Source organism: Dromaius novaehollandiae, chromosome 9 (genome assembly GCF_036370855.1).
Source record: "Dromaius novaehollandiae isolate bDroNov1 chromosome 9, bDroNov1.hap1, whole genome shotgun sequence".
NCBI classification, from domain to species: domain Eukaryota; kingdom Metazoa; phylum Chordata; class Aves; order Casuariiformes; family Dromaiidae; genus Dromaius; species Dromaius novaehollandiae.
This window is the reverse complement of record NC_088106.1, coordinates 10245021-10271430: the sequence shown is the minus strand read 5'-3', so window position 1 is coordinate 10271430 and position 26410 is coordinate 10245021. Positions and strand designations below refer to the sequence as shown.

Sequence of the window (26410 nt, the reverse complement as noted above, 5' to 3'; positions counted from 1 at the left end):
ATTGGGAAAACTCTAGAGAAAAGTAAGTGATCCTAGTAATTTAGAAAATGTGTCCCCATGTATTAACAGAGGATAAACATAATACTGTGGGAAGGATTATGGAATCGTCTTTTTACGTATCATATATAAAACCAGTATGCAGACTGCATATTCTTACTGAACAGTACATTTACATCTGTACCATCAGTTACTTGCAGCTTCCTGATTTGACTGAAAAAAAGCTTTTCACTGAAGTGTTGGAAGCTTAGAGGAGGTAACGTTCTTCTGCTTTGTAACAATACTGAAAAACATTTTATCTTGTATTCTGCTTAGCTCGATCTGGCATTCCTGTCTCCAAACACTCTGCTTCATGAGTTGCTAAGGAGCCAGGGGCCTTGAATTTTTAAGCTATCAGTTTCCTAACAAGATTCCTAAGGAGTGAAAAACTTGTCAGGATGACTTCTCAGTAATGTTTCTGCTGAACACTTCTTGGTTTTAGTAAAACACCACCAAAATTTTAAATCCTGCAGTGTTATGATTTTGGCAAATCTGGATTAAAACATTTTTGAAATGTTTTAAATCAGATTTAGCTAGTCCAGTCCTTTTTTTTTTATTTTTTCAATTCTACTACATGATATTCTGATAAATTTAACTTGTTTTTTAATGTTGTGGACTACTAAATAATTACTGGCTAACCTCAGATTCCATTTTCATGATGGATGAAGATTTTGATTTGGGAAGTAGCATGTACAATTTGTAAAATGCCTGTATTTCTCCTGTAGTATGTCTAATTATGACTCTACTCTTTCCCGATTTGCTAATTCTTTTAGAGTATTTTACTGTTTAGCTTCTGACTGATTTGATACAAATTTTGCATTTTGCTGGACGATTAGCTATTGGATATGTTAAAGCTTTGACCAGGTTACATGAATGTGACAGAGCAGGTGTTCTTCCGCAAGTGACAACAAAACTGTATCTACAGCACACCACCGTACTCTCATTTTTTCCTTTTTGTATTGTTTCCTGCAGCATCTATGTGAAACAATCCCTTGTAGTGGATTCTGAGTCTTATTTTTCAAACTTACTAACCTTACATACATTAACTATGCATTTTAAATATACATACATAAACTAGAAAGGGGAAATCTTTGTTTTATAGAGTTTCTTAAATTATAGGCCTTACTCTAAATGTTTTGTTTTTTTTCAGAGACTATAAAAACAAGCCGGAATGATATAACACTTCATTAAACTGAAAACCTTATTTGCTTCCCCCTTAAGACTTTTACCAGGGTGGCTAAACCATTAGCAGAGTTTCTTTACTCGCATCTGTGGCGGATAACCCGAGATGACATTGAGCTAGGCAGCTCTACAGCTTTAGGGTAATATTTTAACTAGGATGAACTGTCCTTGAACAATGTCTGTAATGTATTAGTCAGAAGCATGCTTTCCATCAACATTAGACACACGTCTATTTGCTGCATCTATTAATTTACTGTGAAGAGATATTTACAGGAACAATGTGGATGAAATCTCACCATTTTTTGCTTTAGTCCTCTAATACCTCTCCCTCTTAAATCTGTGGTAGAGCACTGTTGCATAGTGGGGCTTATTTAACATCTCTTTATACTGACAACCTCACTTAAAGGAAAAGAAACAATTTCTATTAAATACTTGCATTTAAATATGCAAGTGAGATTACTAAATGAAGGTCAAATATAAATGATCTGTGAAATTCCACATTCCTATTAATGTGTATTTTTTTTTTAAATCTCCCTATATATGAATAATGAAGGCAAATCATTCCTCAGAACTTACGTACTCAATCATTAATTTGTCATCAGGAAAAAGAAACAGAAATGAACCATTTGAAGGACCTACATTTCAAGAAAACTCAAGAGTTAAAGGTGCAGAAGGATAAGGAGAAGTGTGTTGTGGCAGAAATTGAGGGAAGTCGAACATCACTTAAAAATCTTAACAGTCACCTGCGTAGACTTGATGCGGATGCATTAAGACAACAGGAAATAATGTATAACCAGGTAAAATGTTAACAAGCCTTCACTTTATTATTGTTCCTTAGGGCTAATGAGAGTAAATAGCTTGAGTCCTGTAATCTTTACCAATATGTTACTTTGTCAGAAATTCTGTGCAGTATTAATTTAAAGTCTGCATTTCTGTCTCTAGATGTGTGAATAAAACTGAAATAACTGAAAGCTGCTCTATATCACCTATGTTGCGTGCATGTGCATTTCATTATTTTTGGATCTTCTCCTTTTCCCACTAATTTCTCAAATCAATTCTTTACTTTGATCCCTCTGAACCACAGGCACCTCAGGGTAAATTTTTAAAGCGATACAAGAGGTACATGCCAAAATCCTGTTATTTACTAATTGGATTTTGTGCATATTTCCTATGCACCACTTTGAAAATTTGCCCTTTTACATCAACATCCGCTGGTAACAGCAAGATAGCAACTCCACTGTAAGCTTCCCTGCAGCAGACTTTGCTGGGTATGCTTTGTTACTCTTCTAGAAGATTACTCCTGAACCATCATTGCACATCAGTCATCTAAGAACATTTTTGCTACTGTTTCACATTAATGAGGTTTATAAGCCATAGATTATTATAAAACAATAGCTTAATTAGGTGACTGTCCTTAAGCCAACGTCTAGTTCCAAGTTTATATCTCCTGTTTTAGCTTTATGGAAAGGCTATAATTGCTTATCTCAGACTCTGCTAATTTATTCTTTTAAATTATTTTAACAGGATTTTTATATTCAGCAAGTAGAGAGACGGCTGTCACGGTTAGAAGGGGAGGTGAATGCAGATGAAAAACAAGTTCTGGAAGCAAAAGTTGCTGAACTTAAGAAAACCTTAGAAGAAAAGAAAAATACATATAACGTTTTACATGCGCAACACAAGAAACTTCAGGTAACTTCCTAGAACATCAGGTTTTCTGTGCAAGTTCTAGAAACATCAATGAATTAAGTAAATTTCTTATTAATAACTTGGTACTAGATTTAAATATGTGTAAGCCATACAGATAACTTCGCATCTCACACTTTCCCTGCAGCTTCCAGAAAGTACATCATTACTGTACAGTTACTTTCTTGCAGAGGTGAACCAATCAGTTATTCTGTGGCCAAGTTAGTTTCTTATTGTAATGTATATGAAGCAACTGTATATATCAGTCAGCTACATTTTAGCCCATGTTTTGAAAACCCTTTCAAAGAGAAACCATACAGATTTCTTCTTTACATAAGAAAAGTCAGGTTTTTAATAAAATAGTCATGACTGCCTTCTCAAAGCAAAAGTTAAGAAAAAATTACATCAATCAGAGGGAAAGAAACTGCTTATAGGCAGGCCCTTTAACTAGAGATCAGTGCCCTAACAAGATCTGATGTCTGGAAATGTGTCCACAAAGTTCAGTTTTGAAGAGATGCAAAATTTGAGCAGTGAGTATAATCAAAGATTGGAAGAGATCTCCAGGAATTTATTAATACTCTGGAGTCTTATCAAAGTCAGATGGTTTTATGAAGATGAACTAAAAACCTAAAAGCCAGGGTCAGACATGGGAGGGTGTTCTTTTTTTTCTTTTTTTTTAAAATTGAGACCAAACTACATGCTCATATTAGGATTATTAGCCAAAAGATCTATATTGTGTAAATAATTATTATACTCCACATAAAACAAGCAACAGTTGTCATTAATGTTGCAACAGCAGTCTGCATCAGGACTGCAATGCACAAGGCACTGTCCACACAGCAGCATATGGACACAAGATGATGATGGTCCCTGGTTCCAGGACTTAAAAATATTTCATTTAAAATTAACTGGTAGGTTTTGGTGTAATTTGCATTCACTGAAATGAATTAAATATAACTTATTTGGAAACAGAGTGATGTCCATTTCATCAAGAGAGCAATGGATAAGACAGGAGAAGAAACAAGTGGTGTGATGACCAAGATAAATGAACTAAGTCTTTTCAATGAGAAATCAGATCAGGAATTGAAAAAAGCTAAAGCTATTAAGCAGGTACAGTATTATTTTCCAACTTTACTAACACAGGGCATGTGTTTTTTTTTTTTTAAATGCACAAACTCATGAGAAACCCTACTGCAGTTTCTTGGCTCACACCTTCCTTCCCAAACTTTGATTTGAAGTCACTTTCATGGCTATTGTCTTACTAGGCAAAGTGTTGCTTCTCCTCTGTATACAGCACAAAGTTCATTTGGGAATGAAGTTATCAATTTAATCAGATATTGCTTATACCACAATAAGCATCTTGTGAGTACCTTTTTTCCTGAGAACGTTCCTTTTAAAATAGAGTAGTTATTTGTTGCTCAAGCATTTTGACCAGACTAAACAACGTTATGATTCTGCTCCCCTTCCCACCTGCAAATCTCCATAGTTGCCTATTAAACAGCTCACACAGTTAAATGTTTTTCTTCTAGCCAGCATGCCTTCTCCCAGTATTAAATTTTCATTCTCAATCTGTGATGCTGATTAGTTTGACTTAGTCTTATTAAATTTTGAGATTTTTCAGGAGACAGTTTTGATCTATCCCATTCATTAAGGAATTAGAAATAAAACAGAAGTCCTCCCTATATTTTTGAGAATCAGAAAACAGGGAAATGGAATCATGTTCCCAGAACCTCTAATGACTGAACATTTTTCCTGCAATAAGCCCTACCCCTCCTCAAGGATAGCAGTGACAACACAGAAACCCCCCCCCCAAATAAAAGCAAGGAGAGTTTTGCTATCGGCCTTCTTGCTGCACTTGCTCCTCAGAACCATCTCTTTCCCTAACCTGGAACTTTTTTTAGGGGGTGAAATTCAGGTGAACAAAGGAAAGAAGTCAATGGCATAAGAGAAGTCAGAGAAGAAAAACAGTTACAGAATTTGGGATCCATAAGAGGTTTTGTTTTGTTTTTTAATGATTCAAAGTATTCACATGCTAATGAGGTTCACCACTGACTGCTTTTCATGAGCTTTGATACATATAAATTTGCTCATAATACAACATGACTCACATATACAGAATCTAGAACATTTTCCAAGACAGCTGTAATAGCTTAAGATATTAATGCCTTGAGAAAGTTCCTTGTAAGGTCTGCTTCATTTCTTTAAAATCATCTTTATATTCTCACAATTCATAATGCTAAATTAAAAGAAAGTTGTACATGAAAACATCTAATGACACATAACTCCATCTGAATTAGTGGTTCTGAAAAATTTCTAGAAAACCATTCAGGAAGCCACTTACCCATACAGCACTCACCATGTAAACTGTTAGCAAAGGAGAAATTAGAAACATTCTTAAATGCAGAGCAGAATGAGTCTTACAGTTATATATACAGAGGATATAATGGATGCTTTATATTTTCATTAACTTATTTATAAGTATCTTAATAAAAAAGGATACTTTCTTATTTTGAGTTTTTTTGACATTTGTTAGGAGATGATGGTTGAAGACAATCTCTTAAAACTAGAATTGAAACGTCTTCAAGATACTCTGTCTAATAAGGCAGAGAAAGTTCTCTCACTGGAAAAACAAAAATTGAAGTTAAAGACAGCGATAGCAGAAAGAACTGAAGAAATTAAGATTCATAAGGCAATGATAGATTCACAGATAAGACTGGTGGATCAGGAACGGCAACGCATAAGGTAATTATTCTTTACTTTCAAAATCGCCTTCACAGAACTGCAGTACAACTTAACATACCGAAAGATGTTTCCCTAAAAATCCTAACTAATCATTCTCCAGGTTTTTTTTTCCACCTTCAGCATAGTAAAAAAAGAGCTGTTAGTTTTCCCTGTTCTTCAATTGTGTTACTAAGTTAATGACTAAAAATGTTAAGTTAAATGTAAAACTCCAATTGAGATCAACTGAAACTTCAATTTAAAACTTCCACCTCCAACATGGCTACTTCCTTACAGAGAGATAAGCTTTTTATTCTGTTTCACCAATAGAGAAATTGAGGACGAAGTAAATCTTGCTCAAAGTCATACACTGAACCAGATGTGGATCTTTTTTGCTAGCCTTTCTCTAAAAACAAGCCTGCAGTTTTAAGTCTTTGACAATGTCTCAGTCTCTGCTGTCTAGTACCATGGGTGGACAAGATTATTGTTTAACCTGCTAGCAAAGATCCTCTCTAGTATTGAGAGGAGACTGCAGCTGCAGATGTGCTGCTACTTTAACTTTACAAAGTGAGACATGAGCTTTTTAAAGTAAAGGTCACGTGTGTGACCCTGAATTTTTCAAAATAATCAGGTAATGTGAAGACCATTTCTGGAGCTCTGACAAACTACTTTGAAAAGTTGCTTTCAAAGAGGGTTTAGTCACAAGTGCTTGATAAAACTGCAATTTCTTTGGCGCAAGTTTTTTTTTTTTTTTTAAATAAATGAGCTCTCCATTACCTGTCCTGTATAACAAAATTCTTAAGCCTCCTGCAGTACTTGTCTCCTGTATCATAATAGGTGGGCAAGAAGTGAGGCATCTTATAAAGCAGCCACATTTAAAGCAATTTTTCCCTTCTGTAACATGCAACGTATTTGTGACAGTCTAGCTCTGATCTCCCAATATCTACATTGTAGTTAGTGGTTAAATCCAGCCAAAATTCAAAGCTTCAGCAGCTGAGTTGCTGAAATCTGGCAGGCTTTTTATTCACTCCTCTGCTAACCACACCTCACACAATAGGAAATTAGGGTGATTTAATGTGACTAAAGCTTAACTGCTCACCGAGAGTGCAGACTGTGTGTTTTTTTCCTTTGATAATTACACAGCTAATTGGTACTTGCATGTAATTTGATTTGGGGTTGTTGCCTGCTGTTGCTTACCTTCATCTAGCAGTGGCAATGTTAAGATAATATCAGCAGGGGGCAGTCTGTGCAGCTGTAGGATTTAAATGCCAAACTTTTAAATATTTTCTGGGGAGGACTGTGGCGCAGCCTCTCATAATGCAGTGATCTGGAATATGATAGTAAATTTGACTCATTTTAGAACTGAGAGAGAAAAACTGTAGATAGCCTGAAAACGAATGACTGTGGCTGAGGGAGCAACAAAAAACAGTATCACCTCAACTGCTACCATACCTGCCTCCTAATACATGGACAGAATACTTGAGTAAAACCAGTAATTTAAACTGCTATAACAAGAACTGCCTGCAAAACACTACAAGATGAACATTTTCTCAGCCCATTTATTTTTCCTCAAAATAAATTAGTGCTGAATTCCAAGATCGCCTAAACAAAATCGATAAGCTGAGACGCAGATATGAAATTCTTACTGTTGTCATGATGCCACCTGAAGGAGAAGAGGAGAAAACTCAGGCCTACTATGTAATTAAGGTATTTTACTAGCATTATAATTTATGACTGGGGTAGTAGAGTATTCAGCTATATATTTTCCTGGGCTCTATTACAGTAACTAAGACAACCTCTTATCTACCGTTTACTTTCAGTCTAATTGTTTTACATTATCTGACACTGTTGGCTATTTAAATAGTACAGAGATTTCAGATTAATCTCTGTGGTCAGTCCTGATTTACGCAGAGACTTCATTTGGCGCAGTATGAAAATCTCGACAAGTACTTACTTCAGTGCTCGTTAATTTTCTACAAAGTCACACGAAGTACTATTGGCTCAGTGGTAGTCCATCCACAAGTGAAAACGAGTGTTTGATACAATCTTAAATTCTTCTAGCCTTCAGAGACTGTTATTTTAAGGTATTTATTTCATCATATAGCTTTTAAACCTTTAAAAATGTGAACTTTCTCCATTAACTTATCATCTGTGCACATCATCTATGCACACTTCAGCCTTTCACTGAAAAAAAAAAAATCAGTCTTTATTCATAATGCAATAGCCTGATTATAGAGTATCCACAAATTGTCCGATTTGCTCTTAAATCAGAATGCCTCTAACAGCCATCTTGGCTCTATAGTCCATCTTTTTCTCACTTTTAAGTTAGAAATTTCTAAATGATGATATTTCTGTTACTATGAGATCCAAGCAAGAAACCCTCAATATAGCCCTTGTGGTCACTGTGGGGGTACCCTCTACAACTGTGGTGGGGTACTTCCACAATATTAGATTTTCTGAGTAGCAGAAGAGCCTTTGACAGAAGCTTTCCTAGTACAATGTTGCATCTGGGCAGGTTTTCCTACAGGACAACTTATTCTGAGTTGCTACTCAGCAGGCTACAGGAGTTCCATCTAAATCAGCATCCATATTCTGTTATTCCTTCCAAAATCTCATTCATCTGGAACTGTAATACTTTTTTGTACTACTGACATTAAAACAGCATTTGCGTTTTACTTTCAAAGAAGGAAACCTGTTTGCTAATCCCCAACTGTGTAGCAAAGAGGATGAAAAGTGCATAACATCAAAAGGTGATTGTCCAGGTATACATAGAAGTTGTAAGCTAAATCAGTTACCTTCATCAGGAAATAAAAGAGCACTTCATTGTATGCATTATCTGCAAAAGCAAGACCGTCCGCATTACTGATATCTTCAGTGTAGCCACTTGACATTGTATTCAGTTTACTAGACATCACATTATCTCTGAAAAGCATACAGAAAATTCTTCAGTCGCCGCTTTCCTTGACAAGATGATAGAATTTCACCTCTCGGCATTCCAGTGGGGAAACACAAAAATCATTACTTCAAGGGGAAAGAAAAGTTATTTAAGAGTTCTCTGAGATGCTTCACTAATACACATATTCCACTTCCCCCCCCCCCCCCCTTTCCCTGTAGCCTGTCATTGGTTGCCTCTGACAGATGATGTTTAGCTATAGCGAAAGCATTAGGGTGATGACAACTTTCCTGTCTCTCAAACATTTTAGTCTCTTTCCTCCAGCTCCCACAGCTGTATATGCACACCACACTGCAGTCCTTGTCCCTTTTAAGGTGTCGCAACTAATCATAATCCAGAAAATACATCTTTTATACACGGGCTACAGAAAATACTTCCCTCCTGCAGCTGGCTGGGTTTCTTATCAGTCTTACAGATCAGATTAATGAGGCCTTTCAAGTGGATAATTCCCAGAAAAACTGAAGGGCTTTTAACACTTTCTTCGTGGGTTTATATAATGTGCAAACTCAACTCTTACTTGGATTTTGCAGTTAAAGGAAACTAAGGGGTGGGCATGTGCTGCAGTTCATGCCGCTAGGACAAAACATGAGAACTGTGCTTTTTACATACTATGGATACTGCTAATTGGGACTTCGTAAGCTTAGGTATAGAGGCAGATGCTCAATTATAATGAAGTGCACATGAAACACCTTAAAAAAACTTCAATTACTGTAAATAACTACTCTTTCCAGTAACTACTCTTACCTAGTAGCTGAAATCTCAGTCCAAGTGTAACCACATGGATGAGTCCCCATATCTACTAGGATTTTAACTACTACATGTTACTGGTATTTTTTTCCTTATAATTATCGTAATGCTTTTACTATTTGTTCAGTCACCTAAAATACCAGTTTTATTTTCAGGCTGCACAGGAAAAGGAAACACTTCAACGTGAAGGTGATGATTTAGATGCAAAGATCTGCAAAGCTGAAAAAGAAATTGTAGCTCTGGAAAACACTCTGCATGTACTTAATAACTGCAACAGCAATTACCGAAACTCTTTCAAGGAAGTCACTGAGACAAGTATGTGAAATGGAAATTGCTATTTGCTGTGCAACTTATGGATGATGGTATAAAGCTGGTATATATTGGGGAAATTCAATCACGCGAATGAATCAGCCAGAGACTAAACCGACAATAGCAAAAGGGAGTGTAATTCACACGTTGCTATGATTTGTTCAGCAAGGCGGAGCAGAATAGCTAAGCACAGAAAAAAGGGCAGTAAGACAGAATTAACGAATGCTCACATTCTATCATCTGATTTATGTAAACATCTCTAAGCCTGTGTAAATATTGTGAAAAGTCAGGAGTAGGAAGAGTAAAGAGGAGGCAAAGCATATAGACCATTACTAGGGAAAAAAAATCATTACTGGGAGGAGTGCCCAGCTGAGTACATAGCTCTAATGGGTAAACTGGGCACATCACCCAGCCCGGTACAAAAAGCACTTCTCTGCAGTGCTGCACTGCTCCATCATGCGTATCTACTAATTTAAACAACACAAGAGGAACAGCTGTGCCACTGGCAGTCTTCACTTGGTAGACTGAGCTAGCTTGGGCACAGCTCTGTACTCAAAGCAACTGTACCCCTTCCAGTGCTAGCTCAGTTATAGCCAGCTTAGGTATAAACACTTCAGTGATGAAGGCAAATCCTTTAGCTACGCTATCATTATCCGACTTTCACATAGGAGGGAAGAGAGACGGAAGCTGTCATCAGGGAAAATGAAGTTTTATTTAAGAGTAAAACATAGTGTCAGCAACTTTTAAAATACTGACTAGCCAACTAAAAGGGCTGGGCTTTTCACAGAATTCTGGAAAATACCTTGAGTATTTGTTAAGTGTTTCTGTACTTGCTCTCCTTTTTCACTGGAACCTTGTTTAGCCTCACAAAAAGCATCAGCACAAGCAATTATATGAACTTAACTCTAGAAAGAGTTTGATCATTTAACTTTTGTGCCCTCTGCTGGCTCTGGAAACAGTGGCTCTTAAATCATTATCTTTCATGAAGCCAGTTACTTTTTCCACAGTCATTTGGGACAAGTGATAGAATTAAAAAAAAAAAAAAACTTACACCTTGAGGTATCTGTAAGAGAGAATGATGGAGAAGCAGTCACTGTGGTATCTTTACACCAAATTCTGTTATTCTATGGGCTTATTTGAAACAATGATTTCTTCCAAAAAAAGCTTTCTGGCTACTTTTTAATATTTCATATATGCAGCTTATAATATAGTACTTGCATTATATGTATTTTAATCAACCGAATAACAAAATTACATGTCTGCTGAAAATACACATGGTGTAATTAGATGGAAGTGGCCTATAACTCCTTAGAAATAGTAGTTAGCACAGCAGCTTTCATCAGTGCCTTGCTAAACCAAAAGTGATGAAGAGGGTTCTTTCTCCTGTACCTATTTGGGTGATGTGACTTTATGACTCAAAAAGACATATGTCACTGAACATACTGTCTTGAGTTCAGCAATGAATAATTCCAAACTAAACTACGCGATTTGTCTAAAAGACCGCCATTCAGCATAAATTCACAGCTGCAAAAGTCAAGTCAAGCCTTGGAAAATGCTTCTTTCCTTGCTTTAGCTATAAATGATGCAGAGTATATTAATACTCTTTGATGCAGTTAAAATGCAACTTACTTTAAAATGGAAATTGAACATCTTAACCTTGAGCTAGGTTGTACACATTGCTTGTTCAGCATTTATACTGAGTCATGGTTTGGGATCACAGGTGAGGAGTACAATGAAAAACTGAAACTAGAAGAGGAAAAAAGAGCTGCTGATGAAAAATACAGATACAAACGAAAACAGATCAGAGAACTTCAGGAAACTCTGCAGGTAAAGCACACGCAAGAGTTCCAGCTGAACAGACAATGCTGTAACATACAGCTTAAGCCACACAAACCGTCTCATTGAAAGAATAGGAAATTGTGACAAATTTTTCCCCCCATTCCTTTTTACATCCTATACTTTGCATCAATGGATAGTTTTTATAAGGCTCTGTGTCTCCTGTCAAAATGATCTGAGTGCTTGTGAATCTGAATTCCTCGAGTCATAATGCAACTTCAGGCTTTTTAGTCACATACAGCTATAAAGTTAAAAATCCCACAGGTGCATGGCCAAAATTCTGCTCTGTGCTGGCATCCAGCCACAAAGGTGCTTATAGTTTTCACATACCCATTTGATAAAAAGGAAGTAGTTGTAATCCTGCGTAGCATATTGTATTACACTGTCTAGTATTGTAGGGATTAAAACTCGCATGTCCCAGCAGTGTCCCCTGGTGTCTAGGTCCCCAGATTTTCTAGGACAATATTTTCTGTTTTATGTGTGTTAAAGGGGCTCCAGTCTGTGGAAACAGTATTAGTACAGCTAGAGAAAGCTAGCTGACTAATTTAGGGGGCTGAGCACTAACACAAGAAAAGCCTAATCTGCATTCATCCCCCACATCGAGTATTTACTCTTGGCTCCTTTTGCAATCAACACACACAGCCCTTAAGAAAGGGCAACACTGATCTCTGAGGTGGGACATTTTAGTTAAAATTTCCTTAGACAGAAGGAATCAAAATCACCTTGTTATATCCCAGGTCATTCTAAGCCCTGAGTTATTAGATAAAGGTAGACAAACATTCCTATTGCCTATTCTAAACACAGGACATGCAACTTACTCAAGGAACAATTTACATCTGAGTCTGAAGAACAAGGACACACATCTCCATCATGGAATATGCCCTAGGCTGTCATGAGGTTTTAAGATATACCCTTTCCTGCTGCCCCCCCCCTTTTTTTTTAAAAAAAAAACAGAGCTAATTTTATTCACTCGAGTCTAAGGTAACCGTCTCTTCCCACAGGAGATGTAAATAAATAACATATATGTTATTTTTAGAAGGACAGCTTGCACTGATCAGTTAAGCACTGCAATATTCAGGACTTTACCATGTATATCCCTTGCTGACACAGCACATAGGCACTTCTGAAAGCATATACCCCTAGCTTCATTGTTAGTACTCTGAAAGTCAGTTTTTTAATGTATGTTGTCTCTACCTGAATATTTATCTATTAAGCAATTAATCTGATAGTCAGGAAAGTCTGAGTTGCATAATCATTAATATTAACTGCTTAAGCTACATTTAAAAGAAAGTAGCAGCAATAAGAGATCCTACCACAAAGTGATATAAAATTTGAAAGGATATCAGAACTGTTTTATAAACTAAAAGTAGTTTGATATGAATTTGCAGAGCATGGAAAAAAGTCTTGATACGGTACTGAAGCAGGAGGCCCTCTACCAAGAGCAAAAAAAGGAAAAACAAGCTATTATTTTGCAGCTGAATAAAGACATAGAAGAACAGAAGCCAAAGCTAGAAAGGATTATAAAACAGGTTGGTATATCATTAATGACAACTTCTAACTTTATAGTGATAGGCAGCAGTATGGTTAAAACTACAGAATTTATACTTAGTAGGTTTCTAAAGTGTAGCATTTTCACAATAGCATGCTTTAAAATATTTTTTTAAGTGTTCCAGACTATCCAGAGAAATTCAGTCTGTAAAGAAAACTAAAACAGAAACACAAGAAGAAAGAGACATTGATCTTCGTGAATGGAAAAACTTCAACAGAACCATTGACAAGCTGTTAGCTGAAGTTCTAGAAGCAAATCCTGATTTAACTACACCCTTTCAAATGTACTTTCACCAGGTGAGCTTTCTAGTTGACTGCTGCTAAAGTCTTGATTGATACTTCAGACCTACTGATGAGCGTCTTTCAAAGGCAACTCCTCAATTCTGTCATAAAGTATGCTTACGGTAAAATAGGATAAAAGCATTCATCTGCTTTTAACATGTCTTGAAATACAAAGAAGAATTATATACTTTCCTGATATACCGAGTTCTATTACACAATCCTAAGGTCAACAGAATTTGTTTTTTCAATTTTCTAGTCCAATTTAGAACTTCCTACGATTTCCTCTGTTGGTGGTAGTCAGAGTTCTAGTTCACCATCATCGCAAAGCTCACTGGCCTCTAGCAGGTAAGTGCTTGCAATGCTCTTTTAACTTAAAGCTTAAACCAGCAAAATTATTCCCTAAATAACAAAATTCCTCACTCTTCCAGATTTCCTCAGTCCTGCCCCTACCTACTGAACCATCTATGAAAAATGTTTCTTTATATGTTCCCCTCTGTCAAGTCTGCTAGAGTTTTCTAGCACATAATTAACAGTTTATATCAGCATCCATCACAGTTTAAAATAAAACAGTAGTTGCAGAATAATTACATTTACTTTTTCTAATTGTGCTAATTAAAGAGTGGTCTCCCATTATAAAAGCACCAGTTTGTGCACTCCAGCCAGGTTTTGCACTTGTAGTTGCTCCTGTGGGCTCTCTTTCCTAATTAAATAGGGAAGCTAGACATATATGCTTTTCTTGATGACTGCCAAGAATAAGTATCTAGAATAAGCTATTTTTTCCCCCGGTTCAAAGTATGTTCTACTTACAATATTGCTTTTAACATGTTGAATCAGTTATGATCTAACAAGATTCCTATAGATCTACTACAGAAATCTATCACTTATCTAGAATAAACACTGCTGCCAAGTGACTTTATGGTAAGCAACCTTTAGGAGAAGCTCTACTTTACATGTAGGGATTTCAGTATTCTGATGAATTAAGTTTTTGTCTTTCAGATCCTCCAGAAGCGTAAGTTCAGCTTCTAGTCAGGCTTCAGCACTTAAAGTCATAGATCTGAGCTTGTCTGTCAACACTTCTGCAGAAACAGCTGCCGTTGGTTCACAGCCACCCAGAAAAAAATCCTAAATAATCTTCAGAATGCCACAGTAAAGGCCTCATACTAGTTAAAGCTTCTATATTGGTTAAGTTGCACCTTTATTTAGCAAGATCTAATGGCAGTCAGAATACATCTTAGCACTAATTTCTACCAAAAATATGTTTTAACTTCTTACTAGAGTATGCAATAAATTACACAGTATCAATGTTATTACGTGTATGTTTCACATATTAAATTAACTTTAAAATTACTTTCTCAAGTTCTGCTGTTGGAGAACTAAAGATCTGAGAAACCCTTCAGAAACCAGCAATTCATGTTCTTACAATGAAAAGGATAGTTATGTTAAAGGAATTACTTTTACTAAACTGGTATGATTGCTGCTATTTCAAGGCAAGCATAAAACAGACTAGGTCATCACTCCAGGGAATAAGCTGACATTATGTCTATTACATATCTGCAAAACCTCCAGAACAAGTAGAAATACTGTCCAAAAAGGGCAAGCTTAACCTTCACAACAGATTTGAACTTTTCCTGTAAATATCTTCCCTCCTTAAAAGTGATTCAGAGCACTTATCCTGAAAATAATTTTAGGTTACAATTGAAACAACCTGGGCAATAAAACTTATGGTTCATTTCAAGATCATTCTGGACCATAAATTTAATAGTCATCTCAGAGATCAAATCTTAATGGAGAGATGATGGTACAAGATTAAAGTCAGCAGAATTATACTTTTCCTATTCAACATTACACAGTACCTGTTTGGCAACTGGGCTATATGTTAGGAATTACTTCAAAAACTTGCAGATGGAAGTAAAATTGGTATTGCATAATCAGCCAGACATTCAGTTCAGTGTCCTCTGCCAATCATCTTTGGAGAACTCATTCTAAATAGGGAAAACTTCTTTTACAGCAATGCAACCACTGCCTTCAAGCTACTGTAACACAAATCCCTAACAGCAACAAAAAGGATCAAAGGCCCACACTTGAATATTTCAGGAGAATAAACACTGTTTTAGAGCACCCTCTGCTTCTACCTCAACTTCATTATATACCTTACTTAAAGAATGTATTTGATGCATTTAATGAATATAATACGCTTGCCTTCTCACAGACACTGGGGGGTTGAATTCACTTAAATTATAAAGCACTCTGAAGTCTCTCTAGAGAGAGTAGTATAAGCAGTATATATAACCAATGCACCAGTTCAGTATCAGTCAAACACACGAGTGACTAAAACAAAAATTAAGACACAGAACTAATAAAATTTAATGATCAAATAAGCTATATACATTGATGGCACATCAGCTCCATTCAGTTATCCCCTTTGAATAGCTGGAGGTTAGGTTTAATACAAAAATAGTTAACAGTCAATAGTACCCTATGAAGAAGAAAAATCACCTGTCATTAAAGTGCATATTTGATGCGAGTTACACAACTAACTACAATTTAAGGGCATCAAAGGATTAAGATTTCATCCAGTCACACCAAGAATATTGTACAGGAACATCCCAAGTTAAGAGTACAAGGAACTTTAATTTTAAATAGTAACTGATATTTAATATGAGATATCCTTGCATCTCTTTTTCTTTCCGCCATACAATCTCTTTACCTTAAAGAATATTTGCCTCACATTCTGCACAACAGAACAGATTCTGCTTTACTATCACTTTTCATATGCATTTCAAGGGCATATATTTTTCCTTAACAGATACCTGAAAATAATTCATTTACCTACATCCAGCATAATGGCATTTTCTTAGGTACTTTACTGGTTCTTCTGCTTACTTCCTTTTTCCCTCTCAAATTCAGCAATTTGATTGAATATGTTAAGTAAGTTCTGGGGCAGGTTTCTTTTAACGCCACTTTCTGATTGTTCTTTACCATTTAGAGTAGTTTCCTCATCCACTTCCTTTGTTGTACTAGTCTCCTCATAACTTCTTTCTCTGTGTTGATACTCTCTCCTTTCATTTTTGTGCTGACTTAATAGATGCCTATCACTATCATAACTTTTATCACTTTCATGTAAACAAGTGCTAGAATACAATTTGTACTTTCCCACTGACTTGCCAGAATAATCAGACCCTGCTGGAGATGGGTAATACCTGTCTTGACCTGAGCCATATCTTTTAAACTGTTCTCTTTCCCCCTCTACTTCCCTGTCTAATTTCCTAAAATAATGCATCTTAGTTTTATCATCTGACTTATAACACGAACCTGATGAACTCCTCCTACCGGAGAAAAATCTCTCCATTTTACCATGTTTTTCAATTTTGCTACTACTTGCCTGAGTTCTGGAGCTACTATAAGAATCTCTTGAATCTTCAGACCTACCTCCAAAAGTGTCTTCATCCTCAGCTGAAGTCCTCGATAGAGAACAGTGTCTGTCTTTCTCTCTTACCTCTTTTGGATACACTAAGCTGTCCTGCCTTTCCAGCAGTTTTTCCACTTCAAATCTTTGGTTAAGAAAGGAAGCAGAGGTATCAGCTGGAGGTGAATACCACTCATCTTTCCTAATCTGATCTTTATAATGTGAAGATCTAGATGAGTGCTTTTTGGAGCTGCGGGAAGACTCAGATTTATTCCGATGCTTTTTCTTGCGTTTTTTGTGATCAGAAGAAGAGGAGGAAGAAGAAATTGATACATCTGATGAAGAGTCACTTGAGGAAGAGGAAGAGGAGGAGGAGGAGGAGGAGGAAGTTGATCTTTTCCTTTTCTTCTTCAACCTAAAAATGTAATTAACCTATGAAATAATCTTCAGTAACAGGGAAAGATTATATGTTCAAGGCAAAAGTATACTCTCCGAGGTTGGCTGAAACTGGACGGGAAAGGAAACGGGGCCTCACCTGGCAAGACATGATTTCAAATACCATTTCTTTATAAAGAGAATTCATATTAAATCCACAGAGCACTTCTATTACAAAAGTCATCTTTCCCAGTGTAATATCCCATTGCATTTCCTAAATATTTTTAGTCAACTTATCTTCCACATATTTTTCTACTAGAGGCTATATACATTAAAGAACAGGAAAAATGCTGGAGAAGAAACATTTCTACCTAGCTTACTCTTAGACAATCTGTTTGGAAATTAATCACTCATGGTCTTATCTGCACTTGTTGCCATTTCCTCTTTGAAACCATAGGACCTTTTCCATAGTTACGAGAAAGATAGTATAATGAAAAATTCAGATTTAGTAGCAGAATTTCATAAATTCCTGATATTAGAGCTTATTTTTGTCACTAACCTAGGTAAAAATGATGGGGCCAAGAAAACAGCAGACAGTCATTAAATGGTGTTGCTTTGAGCATCATGCTTTGGCTGTTTTTAACTACTATTTCATCTGTGCTTTAACTGTCAAGAGAACTCCAGCATTTGCAATGGATCCTTTATCTTAAGATAACAGTTCTTATACTTACTGGTTTGGGGTGGGTTTGTGGTTTTTTTTCTTATTAAAAAAATTCATGCTCTAGCACAATAGGCTCAAGAATCAGAATACTGAATATAACAAGGTTACCTTTTCTCTTCTTTTAAGAGCTTACGCAATTTTTCTGCACTTGTTTCTACTTTCTTTTCTTTCTGTCTCTCTTCTTTTGCAGCTTGCTTCTCCCTCATTTCCAAAGATTTCTTTTTTGAATCCAAATATCAAAAAAAAAAAATCACATTAAAAGTAAAAATGTTACCACAGGTATTTTCCCCATGTCCCCAACCCCATTCGAATGTATAATTACACCAAAGATGTTTTACCAGGATTCCCAGATCAAGAATTAATATTTTTCAGGAGTTTGGCATTGGCCGTTGTGATAATCACGTTTACATTAAGGACCATATTGCAGTTTTTATCCCATTAAAAGATAAATTTGACCAGCCATTGCAGTGGTACCCGTGATCCAGCACACCATGAAGCATGCAGCCCAAAAGGTATAGATGGCAAATGCAAGAAAAACGTTAGCAGTATGAATGGGGAGGGGGGGGAAGCAAGAGAGCGCACGAGAGAAGGAAAGAGCACGTGTGAGAAAGAAAGAGAAAGAGCGCATGAGAGAGGGGTTTGAGAGAAAGCATCATTATTGTAGTTTACAAATAAGGCATGGCAGAACCCATTTTGGAGTACAGTCAAATTGGCCACGTTTCAATACAAACCATTTTGTAATAATTTCACAGACCAGTTTGATGCATAGTTTACATAAGAAATCATGTTCCAAGGGTTTGTTGGTGATGAGCAGCACCAGATGTCAGATACAGCAACAACGGTCCAATTCAGAAGAAAATGCATTGGAGAAAAACACATAATCAGTATTACAGGAAAACATTTTTAATTATGTTTTAGCCATTCTTGCACAACAGCTTGAAAGTACTGGATGTGCATATTAAAATACATGTAAGTGCAATAGAGCATCTGATTATCAGATGAATAATCCTTAAAGATAGACTGTTTAAGTCCTCTAAAGATCATAGACTTCTGGGATCTACAGCACTAAAGAATAGCTCTATTCATATTCAGAGTGAGCAGAAAGTCTGATTATGGTTTTCAATACTTAGCAACTGTCATAACAGATACAGTAAATAAAGAAAATTCTTAATTGCAGATAAGGCTATGCAAACCAATGAACAACAGTTCAATCGATCGTGTTTTTTAGCTGCTGCATCAATGACCATTATATCAGAATAATGCTAAAGGAGAGTAAACTATCTCCCACTTGCTGAGAATATTCATCATTTTAACCAAGACTTTGAGACTTCTTTCTAAAGCAGTCATACTTCTTTCTTTATATTGCCAAACATGGGTAATGCTCAAATAGCAGACAGTACTATGTATATAGAGTGTAGTTCAGTTTCATTAAGGATTGTCATGTATCTCCTCTTCCCCCTTCTTTCAGCACAACCTGTGAGCATTATGGCTCCACCAACTAAAGTGTTGATTAAGTCCTGTTAATATCTACCTATGTCTATTTATTTCCTTAAACACAGAAGCATAGAGCAAAACAACCCTGTGCCTCAGTGCTTGAACTTACTCTTTGATCCTCTCTGAAAAGACAATACAAGATAAATGAAAGAAAAAAGCAACAGAGAACACAGTTTAGCATAGTGACCCACCAAGGCTCACTTGGGAAATGTGCTGTGTGGAAGTGAAGACATAGCGGCATAGTCACAAAAGTACGATTAGTTCAAAAGTAAATAAACAAAGTGAAAACTCATACACCGGAGAAGAAAATAAGACACTCAGGCTTCTTCTAGCCCTCCACCTACTGCTCAGCTATCAATTTTGCCTCTCGTGAGCTTCCTGTGAATTAGTTTTGGCTGATGCTATTGTATCTTTTTCTGATTATTCCAAATTACAACCATCTTCCTGCTGATAGGGCATGCAAAGTTTATTTGGCTTGCCTAAGAGTTTATACTTTACGTGTTCGTATTCACCAAAAATTTTAATTCAACATTATTAGTCATGTTTGTGTGGTGGAGTATTCTCATCCCAGGTTTGGCTGAAAGGGTTAATTGCTTTTGTTCTTTCCCTGCTGCCACTGCTGGGCATTTCTTTACTATCTTGTTCAGAACAGTAAAGTCATCAACAGGTACATTACTTCTGGTAGGTACAGCCATAATGCTTACTATAAAAAACTTACTGTGGAGAGGGGAAGCAGAGAATAATACTAATCAGCAACTTATTACTCTCTGTTCAAAAGATTTAGTATGATTTTAATGGTCATTTATTGTAACTGAGAGAATTAAATGAAGAGAAAGTAAAGAATCACCTGCATGTGCTTACGGAGTTTCGTTAAGGCCTCTTCTGCTTCCTGAAAAGTCTCATCCAAACTTAAGGCTTTTTTATAGTAACTCTCGGCATTTAGTAGTTTGTCCTCCTCTTCCAACCTAACATTCAAGTTGTAAGTTTTACATACAGGTAAGCCACAGAACTTTTTTGACTTTTTGAATTATTTTTAAAAATACCTTTCTTACTTGTCTTCTCACTGCATCCCTCCAAGACCCAATCTATCATCTTAGCCCACCTCAGTAAAGAAATAAAGCAATATTCCCAACACATTATTATCTCCTAATCATCATCACGCATGTTTAGAATTTCAGTTCCAGTTTCAAAAAATACTGCATCTCTTCTTAATGCAGGTCTCAAAAGAAATCTGTTCCCTGAATATTAGTTAAAAAGTGTATTTTTTTGTTACAGTGGTTACCATAAATATTTCAGAAAAGTAACAGAATACAATTTAGTTACAAATACTTTCTAAAAATAATCTCTTTTAATATATTCAAATATTTCACAAAACTGTATATAAGCCTGGTATCCTGTAAGTGAAAGCATATCAAGGATTAAATCTTCACTGCTTTGCAAGGATTTTAACTGGGACAGAGGAGAGAGTGTAAGCCAATTGCACAAGCAGTTTTATTTCCAAGGCAGACTTCATTTTTTATCAACAGCCAAGAAGGAAAGATACCATTCTGTCCCCTAACTAGAACTACATAATAAAAATACTATGAGAAAAATTGTTAACAACTGAATAAAAACACAGTTTAACACTTACTGCCCGCCTCTTTCCACAAGTGTCTGACAGAGGTATTTTCTTGCATTTCTGTGGGTGGGACAGTTTTCTAATGCAATTTCAAAATCATCTATGGCTTTGTTTAGACTTCCTTTTGTTGCATATCTACAAGAACAGAAGAGTTACAGAGTTTAACAGAGTTAGTCTTTCACAAAGCAAAAACCCCAATGAAACGAGGGTACTTACAGAGCTCCACGGGCTACCAAAGCTTCAACGTTCTGTGAATCTATTTCCAAGGCCTTGTTGTACTCATTCATGGCTTCCACGTGGCGCCCGACCTTAAAATAATCAACTCCAGTCTTCACACTGGAGAAAAATATTTACAAAATATTATGTACAGTTAGCCTAAGCAGATTCTACACCATTAATAACCTGTAAACTTGTATCAATGCCATATTCACATCATTGCACATCAACATACTGTCTTTAATCTGAAAATTTAAGGCATCTGAGAGCACTTCCTCAGACAATACTACTACATGACAGTTTTTTCATTTGCAGAATGAACATTTAAGCACTTTTGTGCACAGAATTGTATATATGACTATCACACTAACACTGGAACAGCTTTAATAACATACAGAGCTAAATCCACTCTTAGACCAAGGACGTGAAATGAGATTGGTAGAGGTATGCACTGAAGCCAGCTCATCTTAAACTGAAATACTTTGGAGGTTTTATATTTCACATTCATTATCTGAATCGTTCTTCTATGTTTGCCAAAAGATTAACTTATTGGAAAGCAATTGATGAGTTGAATATCTAGAGACTTCAATGTTTTGTTTTAAAAAATCAGATTTAATAACTTGTTAGATACATTACGACTTATAACTCTAGTAACGTAACTGATTTACTACGTTAAAATTGGTCTCATAGTTGTCATCAACCTGTATTACATCTTACTCTTTTCCCAGCAGGCCACACAAATTTTTCATAGGGAAACTATAAATTCTCTCTTCGGGAACTGAGGAAGAATGTCCAGAAGAGAATGATGAGGGCACTTTCCAACCTGTCTAGACAGGACAGCAGAGGCTGTCGAGGTGGTAAAAAGCTCCTATCTGTTTCCATCCACTGCCCCCAGACCAGCAGCGAAGGGAAAAACTTTTCTGGCAACTTTACACTTCTTCAAATTGCCACAATTTCCATAGCTACTCCCCTTTTCAATGTGATAAAAAACACTCATTCCCATTTCTTGGCTTAAAGACCAAGCTTTTTTCCTACCTTTTTCAGGCAAAATAATTAAGTATAATATTAAACATTAAAAAAAGCCTTTCTATAATTAACTCAAGTCACAAGGCACTATTGTTTCATAAAAGAACTCCTTTGCTAGCACAGAAATCAGAAATTCTGAGGCCTCACTCCCATTTTTTTGAGCTGGTAGACTCAAAGAGAAGTTTTCTCTACCAACAATTTACATTTTCAGGAAAAAAAAAAGTCTCTCCCACCTCTGCCTCCTCCACTCCCTAGCATGCCCAAGTATACTGCATAACCTACAAGCAGTGGCACCTACCCAGAGCTGCTGTTCCAAATGGAGCCATGTCAATATATTTACCTTTCAAAGACAGCAGGTGCAGTTGTTAAATCTACAGTTTGAGGCTTAAATGGCATGGCAAGCCACATTAGATCATTCAATTGCTAACTGTAAAATTGAGAATTGTGCGCTTTATCTCAGTATTGTCACAAATGTTGCTCTCATCTAACCTATTAGCCAGCATACTGTAAGTATCCTAGAAAGCTCTCATTAAACCTGATATGTATTTGCAAGCATATCTGCAAACCTTCTCTATTGTGTATTAACCTGGCAATTAGGGCTACTTTCAAGCAAGTCTTCCTGGCTACATCCAGAGTATGTACCTAATGTCAAAAAACTGGTTCAGAATATATCTTCCTTTAAGAAATGTAACCTGTAACCTAATCTTGGAGTAAGTGCTGACAAGAAAATGAAGTATTACATACCATTTCAAGGCCCAAGATGCAGACTGCCTTTTCCTCAATGCAGGAGCAAAGTCTTCTTCATTAAAATTCTTGCTTTAAGGGGAAAAAAAAAAAAAAAGCAAATGAACAAAAGCTCAAGTTGTCTTCCATAAATCTGAACTATAAAACTGAAAAATCTAAAAAACTGAACTTAAGAGCTGTAATGAAATCTAATGAAGGCTGAAATAGTATTTATACGATGCCTTCCTGTTCTCCAGCCGGAATATTCTTTTACATTTCCAAAATAGTTTTTCCTGACCCTTTCTATGGTACTGAATTGAACTAATACGGCTGCAGTACATTTAACAATACAGTATGTCCACATCTGCTTGGGAGCCTAATATTTAAGGGCTCATAATATCAATAGCTACATACATTTGAAGCTATATTCCCCAAAACTTCAGATCTATTACTAAAATAAACATTATGAATAAACATGTGACATAAAACACATAAGAACCTAAACATCTCACATTTCAATCCAAAGATGTTAACAAGATCTAAGTAATAACTTGCTAAAGTAATTGGTATCGAATGTAGTTTGTGGGATAAGGCATCTTGGTTTTTCAAAGTAAAAGAATTCCAAATTTAATTTTCTTACTCTAGAGTAGTGAACTTTAAATATTTACGGATATGCAGGTTGCAATCATGCAAAACAGAATGACTAAGGTTTAAGTACCAGTGGTCTAGGAAATGGTTGAACATAAACTTCCAACCACAAGTCTATTTCAGTGGATTAGAACAACCTCCAGAAAGCTATAGGGTCAGTGTAAAAATCACTTACATTTGAAGACCTCTCATCAAAGATGGTGGGTTTGATTCACTTAGTCCTAGTTTTTCTGCTAAATATTCAACGACTGATGGATTAGCAAATCCTGGAGAACGATGCAAAACCTCTTCGTATGTCTCTAATGTATTGGCAACTTCCATGCTTCGCCTTAAAGAAAGCACCGATGCACACAAACACAAGCTTATTTTACTGTTGTACATTCAATTTTGTGATGCTTCTGTTTAGAGAAAGTATGCACGTACTGATGCTTATTACTGACAAACAAGCAAATTATGTAATGGTATCATCTTGTTCCCTTTCACTGTGTAAATCTTCTTACTGTTTAGCAAACATTGCATCCTATAGCCTAAGAGTTTTTTGGAATTCATTTTAGCACCTATGCTCTAGTGCACATAAAAGCCTTATGACGTTGCAGAGACAGCTGTGTTCCGCCATCTTTTAAGGGTCGTTTTAGAAGTTTAACGTTTCAGTCTTCCAAGTCAATAGATTTTTGGTTAGTCTCTCTTAAGACAGTCTCACAATGACAGATATCTCAAGTTCTAAATTTAGAGGACATAACCTCACTCTACTTTTTGCTTCTGTTACCTTTTGAAAAGATTCTAGAAACAGAAATAGAAATGATGATGAACAATGAACAAAGTATGTCACTATCTAACTAAATCACACACAATCCTAACAAATGTACAGGACAGTCTGTCAAAGACACTCTTCAGACACACTGAACACACCTAGTAAAGTAAAGCTGAACAGTACATTCTTACCGGTAATGTACTGGAAATTCATCTGAGGTAATTACTCCGAGTTTTGTACTAGAAAGATTGGGTGGAAGAGCTGAGCTGTAAAGTGATACTGTGAGCTTTTCATGGTAACGATCAACATCCTTGACTGCAGCTATAAAAAAACAGGGCAAATTAAGACAAAATGGCAGAATTCTCTCAAAAAGGAAACAAACAGATTCCTGAAAAAAATTCTGCGGCTACTTGCCTCGAATAATGTCTCCAGTCTGATAATAAGATAAAGGATCTCCATGGTTGCTATGAGAAGGCACATCTCTCAATGGACAAAGAGCCTGCAATGGAAAAAAGAGTAAAACTATGATAAAGATCACAAGGAGTTATAAAACCAAATAGGCTGCATTACAAAACTTGCCCTTTTTTTCTCCTCCACTCAGAATTCATCTGCATGGCAACCTTTTAACATGCAAAGTCACCTTAAAATACATGCATATACAAACTGTTAAATACAGAAGCAGTTACCCCACTTAAGTAAAATATGCAATAACATTGTTGAAGCCAAGAGGACTAGCCAATTTCCATCAGTCTTTATAGCTAAATGGTCCAAAGCATTTAAATAAAATCAAGAGGTTTTTTCTTCCTCCAAGATTAACCTAGAGGAATACCAGTTTAATCTTAGTGTACAGCCAAGGTCAAATAATAAAAACACAATGAAATTAGCATGGCTTGGTTCAAATCAAAGTTTACACATCCATAAATAGATTAACTTTTTCATGCACAGTTAACACGTTTTGAGTGGGGTGCAGGGGAAGAGGGGTGGAAGTTCTTGCCAACTCAGCAGAACACCACATGTTGTCAGATCAGACTACCACTCGCTGTCCCAGAGCTTAGTTCTACCTTTACCCGTGCCACTCCATTAAAAGATGCAAGATGCAGCCACTCATTAAAAAACCTACTGTTCTACAGTGAAATACTGTTAATCATAGCCATCTTACAGTGAGTTCTAAATCCGTGATCTCCCGTATGACACCACTTCCCAGACAAATCAACACCATGAAAAAGCCAAATTCACGAATAGAAGTAATCCTCCCAATCACAATATCGCCACGCTCGATGTCTCGAAAGAACAGTTCTCTCCTGTCTTCCCTGGGAACCTCCATGAACTGCTCCAGGGGAGGCATAACAGCATAATACTCTGCAACACATGAGACAGTCACAGTTAGGCAATGACTGAGCTACCTCCTGAAATTACAGACTACTTAACTGCAGCAAAATATTTTAAAACCTGATTAATTTGTGATAACGAAGTTTATGCATGAACTAGGAAAAGCACACCACCAAAAATTCTGTAACCTTGTTTTTAACAGCACCCAGTTTTTTGCATCTTTACACTACCCAATAGCCATGGCACAACTACACCTTCTTACAGGAAAAGCTCGGTTCCCCTCTGGGCATCTTTACCTTCATTCTCCTCAATGGTGTCGCAGAGAGGGCCGTTGGGCTTCCACGACTGAGCAAAAAGGAGGTCCGCCTTCCTGGCGATGAAGCGCTGTATCTCCGTGTCGGTGCTGCTCCTCTCTCTCCTTGGGGAAGAGGAACCCGTCAGAAAGGCCCCGGGCTCCCTCCCGGCGCGGCCGCTCCCCCAAACCGCCGGCGCCCGCCCCGCTCCCGCCGCGGCCCAGCCGCCCCGCAGCCCCTCACCAGGCGGGCGGCGGCTGCGGGGCGCCGCGGGGCGACTCGGGGGCGGCGCCCGGTGGCGGCAGCAGCCCGCGGAAGTCGGGGTTGTCGTGCTGCTCGGCGCGGAGCAGCGACAGCAGCGCGGGGCCGTGATAGCTCAGCGCCTGCCGCAGCAGCTCCCGGTCCATCCCGCCGCGCCGCCCGCGACCACCGCCGGAACCGGAACCGCCGCCCCGAGTCCCCAGCCGCGCATGCGCCGCGCCGGAGGGGCGGAGCCGCCAGGAAGGGGCGGGGCCC

General features: G+C 37.1%; 2 protein-coding genes across 6 annotated transcripts in view; one reads left to right on the top strand and one right to left on the bottom strand.

The window, feature by feature from the left end:
* CCDC39 (coiled-coil domain 39 molecular ruler complex subunit) overlaps window positions 1-15406 on the top strand; it is an 84324-nt gene extending 68918 nt beyond the window's left edge. For all 5 annotated transcript variants that reach the window (XM_064516648.1, XM_064516646.1, XM_064516647.1 and 2 more), the window contains 11 exons: window positions 1821-2015; window positions 2743-2907; window positions 3874-4011; window positions 5435-5643; window positions 7203-7326; window positions 9475-9634; window positions 11349-11455; window positions 12853-12993; window positions 13130-13309; window positions 13551-13639; window positions 14291-15406. In XM_064516648.1, coding sequence (XP_064372718.1) covers window positions 1821-2015; window positions 2743-2907; window positions 3874-4011; window positions 5435-5643; window positions 7203-7326; window positions 9475-9634; window positions 11349-11455; window positions 12853-12993; window positions 13130-13309; window positions 13551-13639; window positions 14291-14420 — 1638 coding nt within the window. In that variant the 3' untranslated portion in view covers window positions 14421-15406. The remainder of the gene's footprint in view (window positions 1-1820; window positions 2016-2742; window positions 2908-3873; window positions 4012-5434; window positions 5644-7202; window positions 7327-9474; window positions 9635-11348; window positions 11456-12852; window positions 12994-13129; window positions 13310-13550; window positions 13640-14290) is intronic.
* Window positions 15407-15634: 228 nt separating this feature from the next.
* TTC14 (tetratricopeptide repeat domain 14) lies at window positions 15635-26365 on the bottom strand. The gene is made up of 12 exons (XM_026094783.2): window positions 26138-26365; window positions 25898-26019; window positions 25432-25631; window positions 24687-24771; window positions 24464-24593; window positions 23697-23849; window positions 22895-22966; window positions 21125-21244; window positions 20921-21043; window positions 20138-20255; window positions 17905-18014; window positions 15635-17115 (listed from the first exon to the last, which is right to left on the bottom strand). The coding sequence occupies exons 1-12, from the start codon at window positions 26299-26301 to the stop codon at window positions 16158-16160; spliced, it is 2355 nt and encodes a 784-aa protein (XP_025950568.2). The 5' UTR covers window positions 26302-26365; the 3' UTR covers window positions 15635-16157.
* Window positions 26366-26410: the final 45 nt, after the last annotated feature.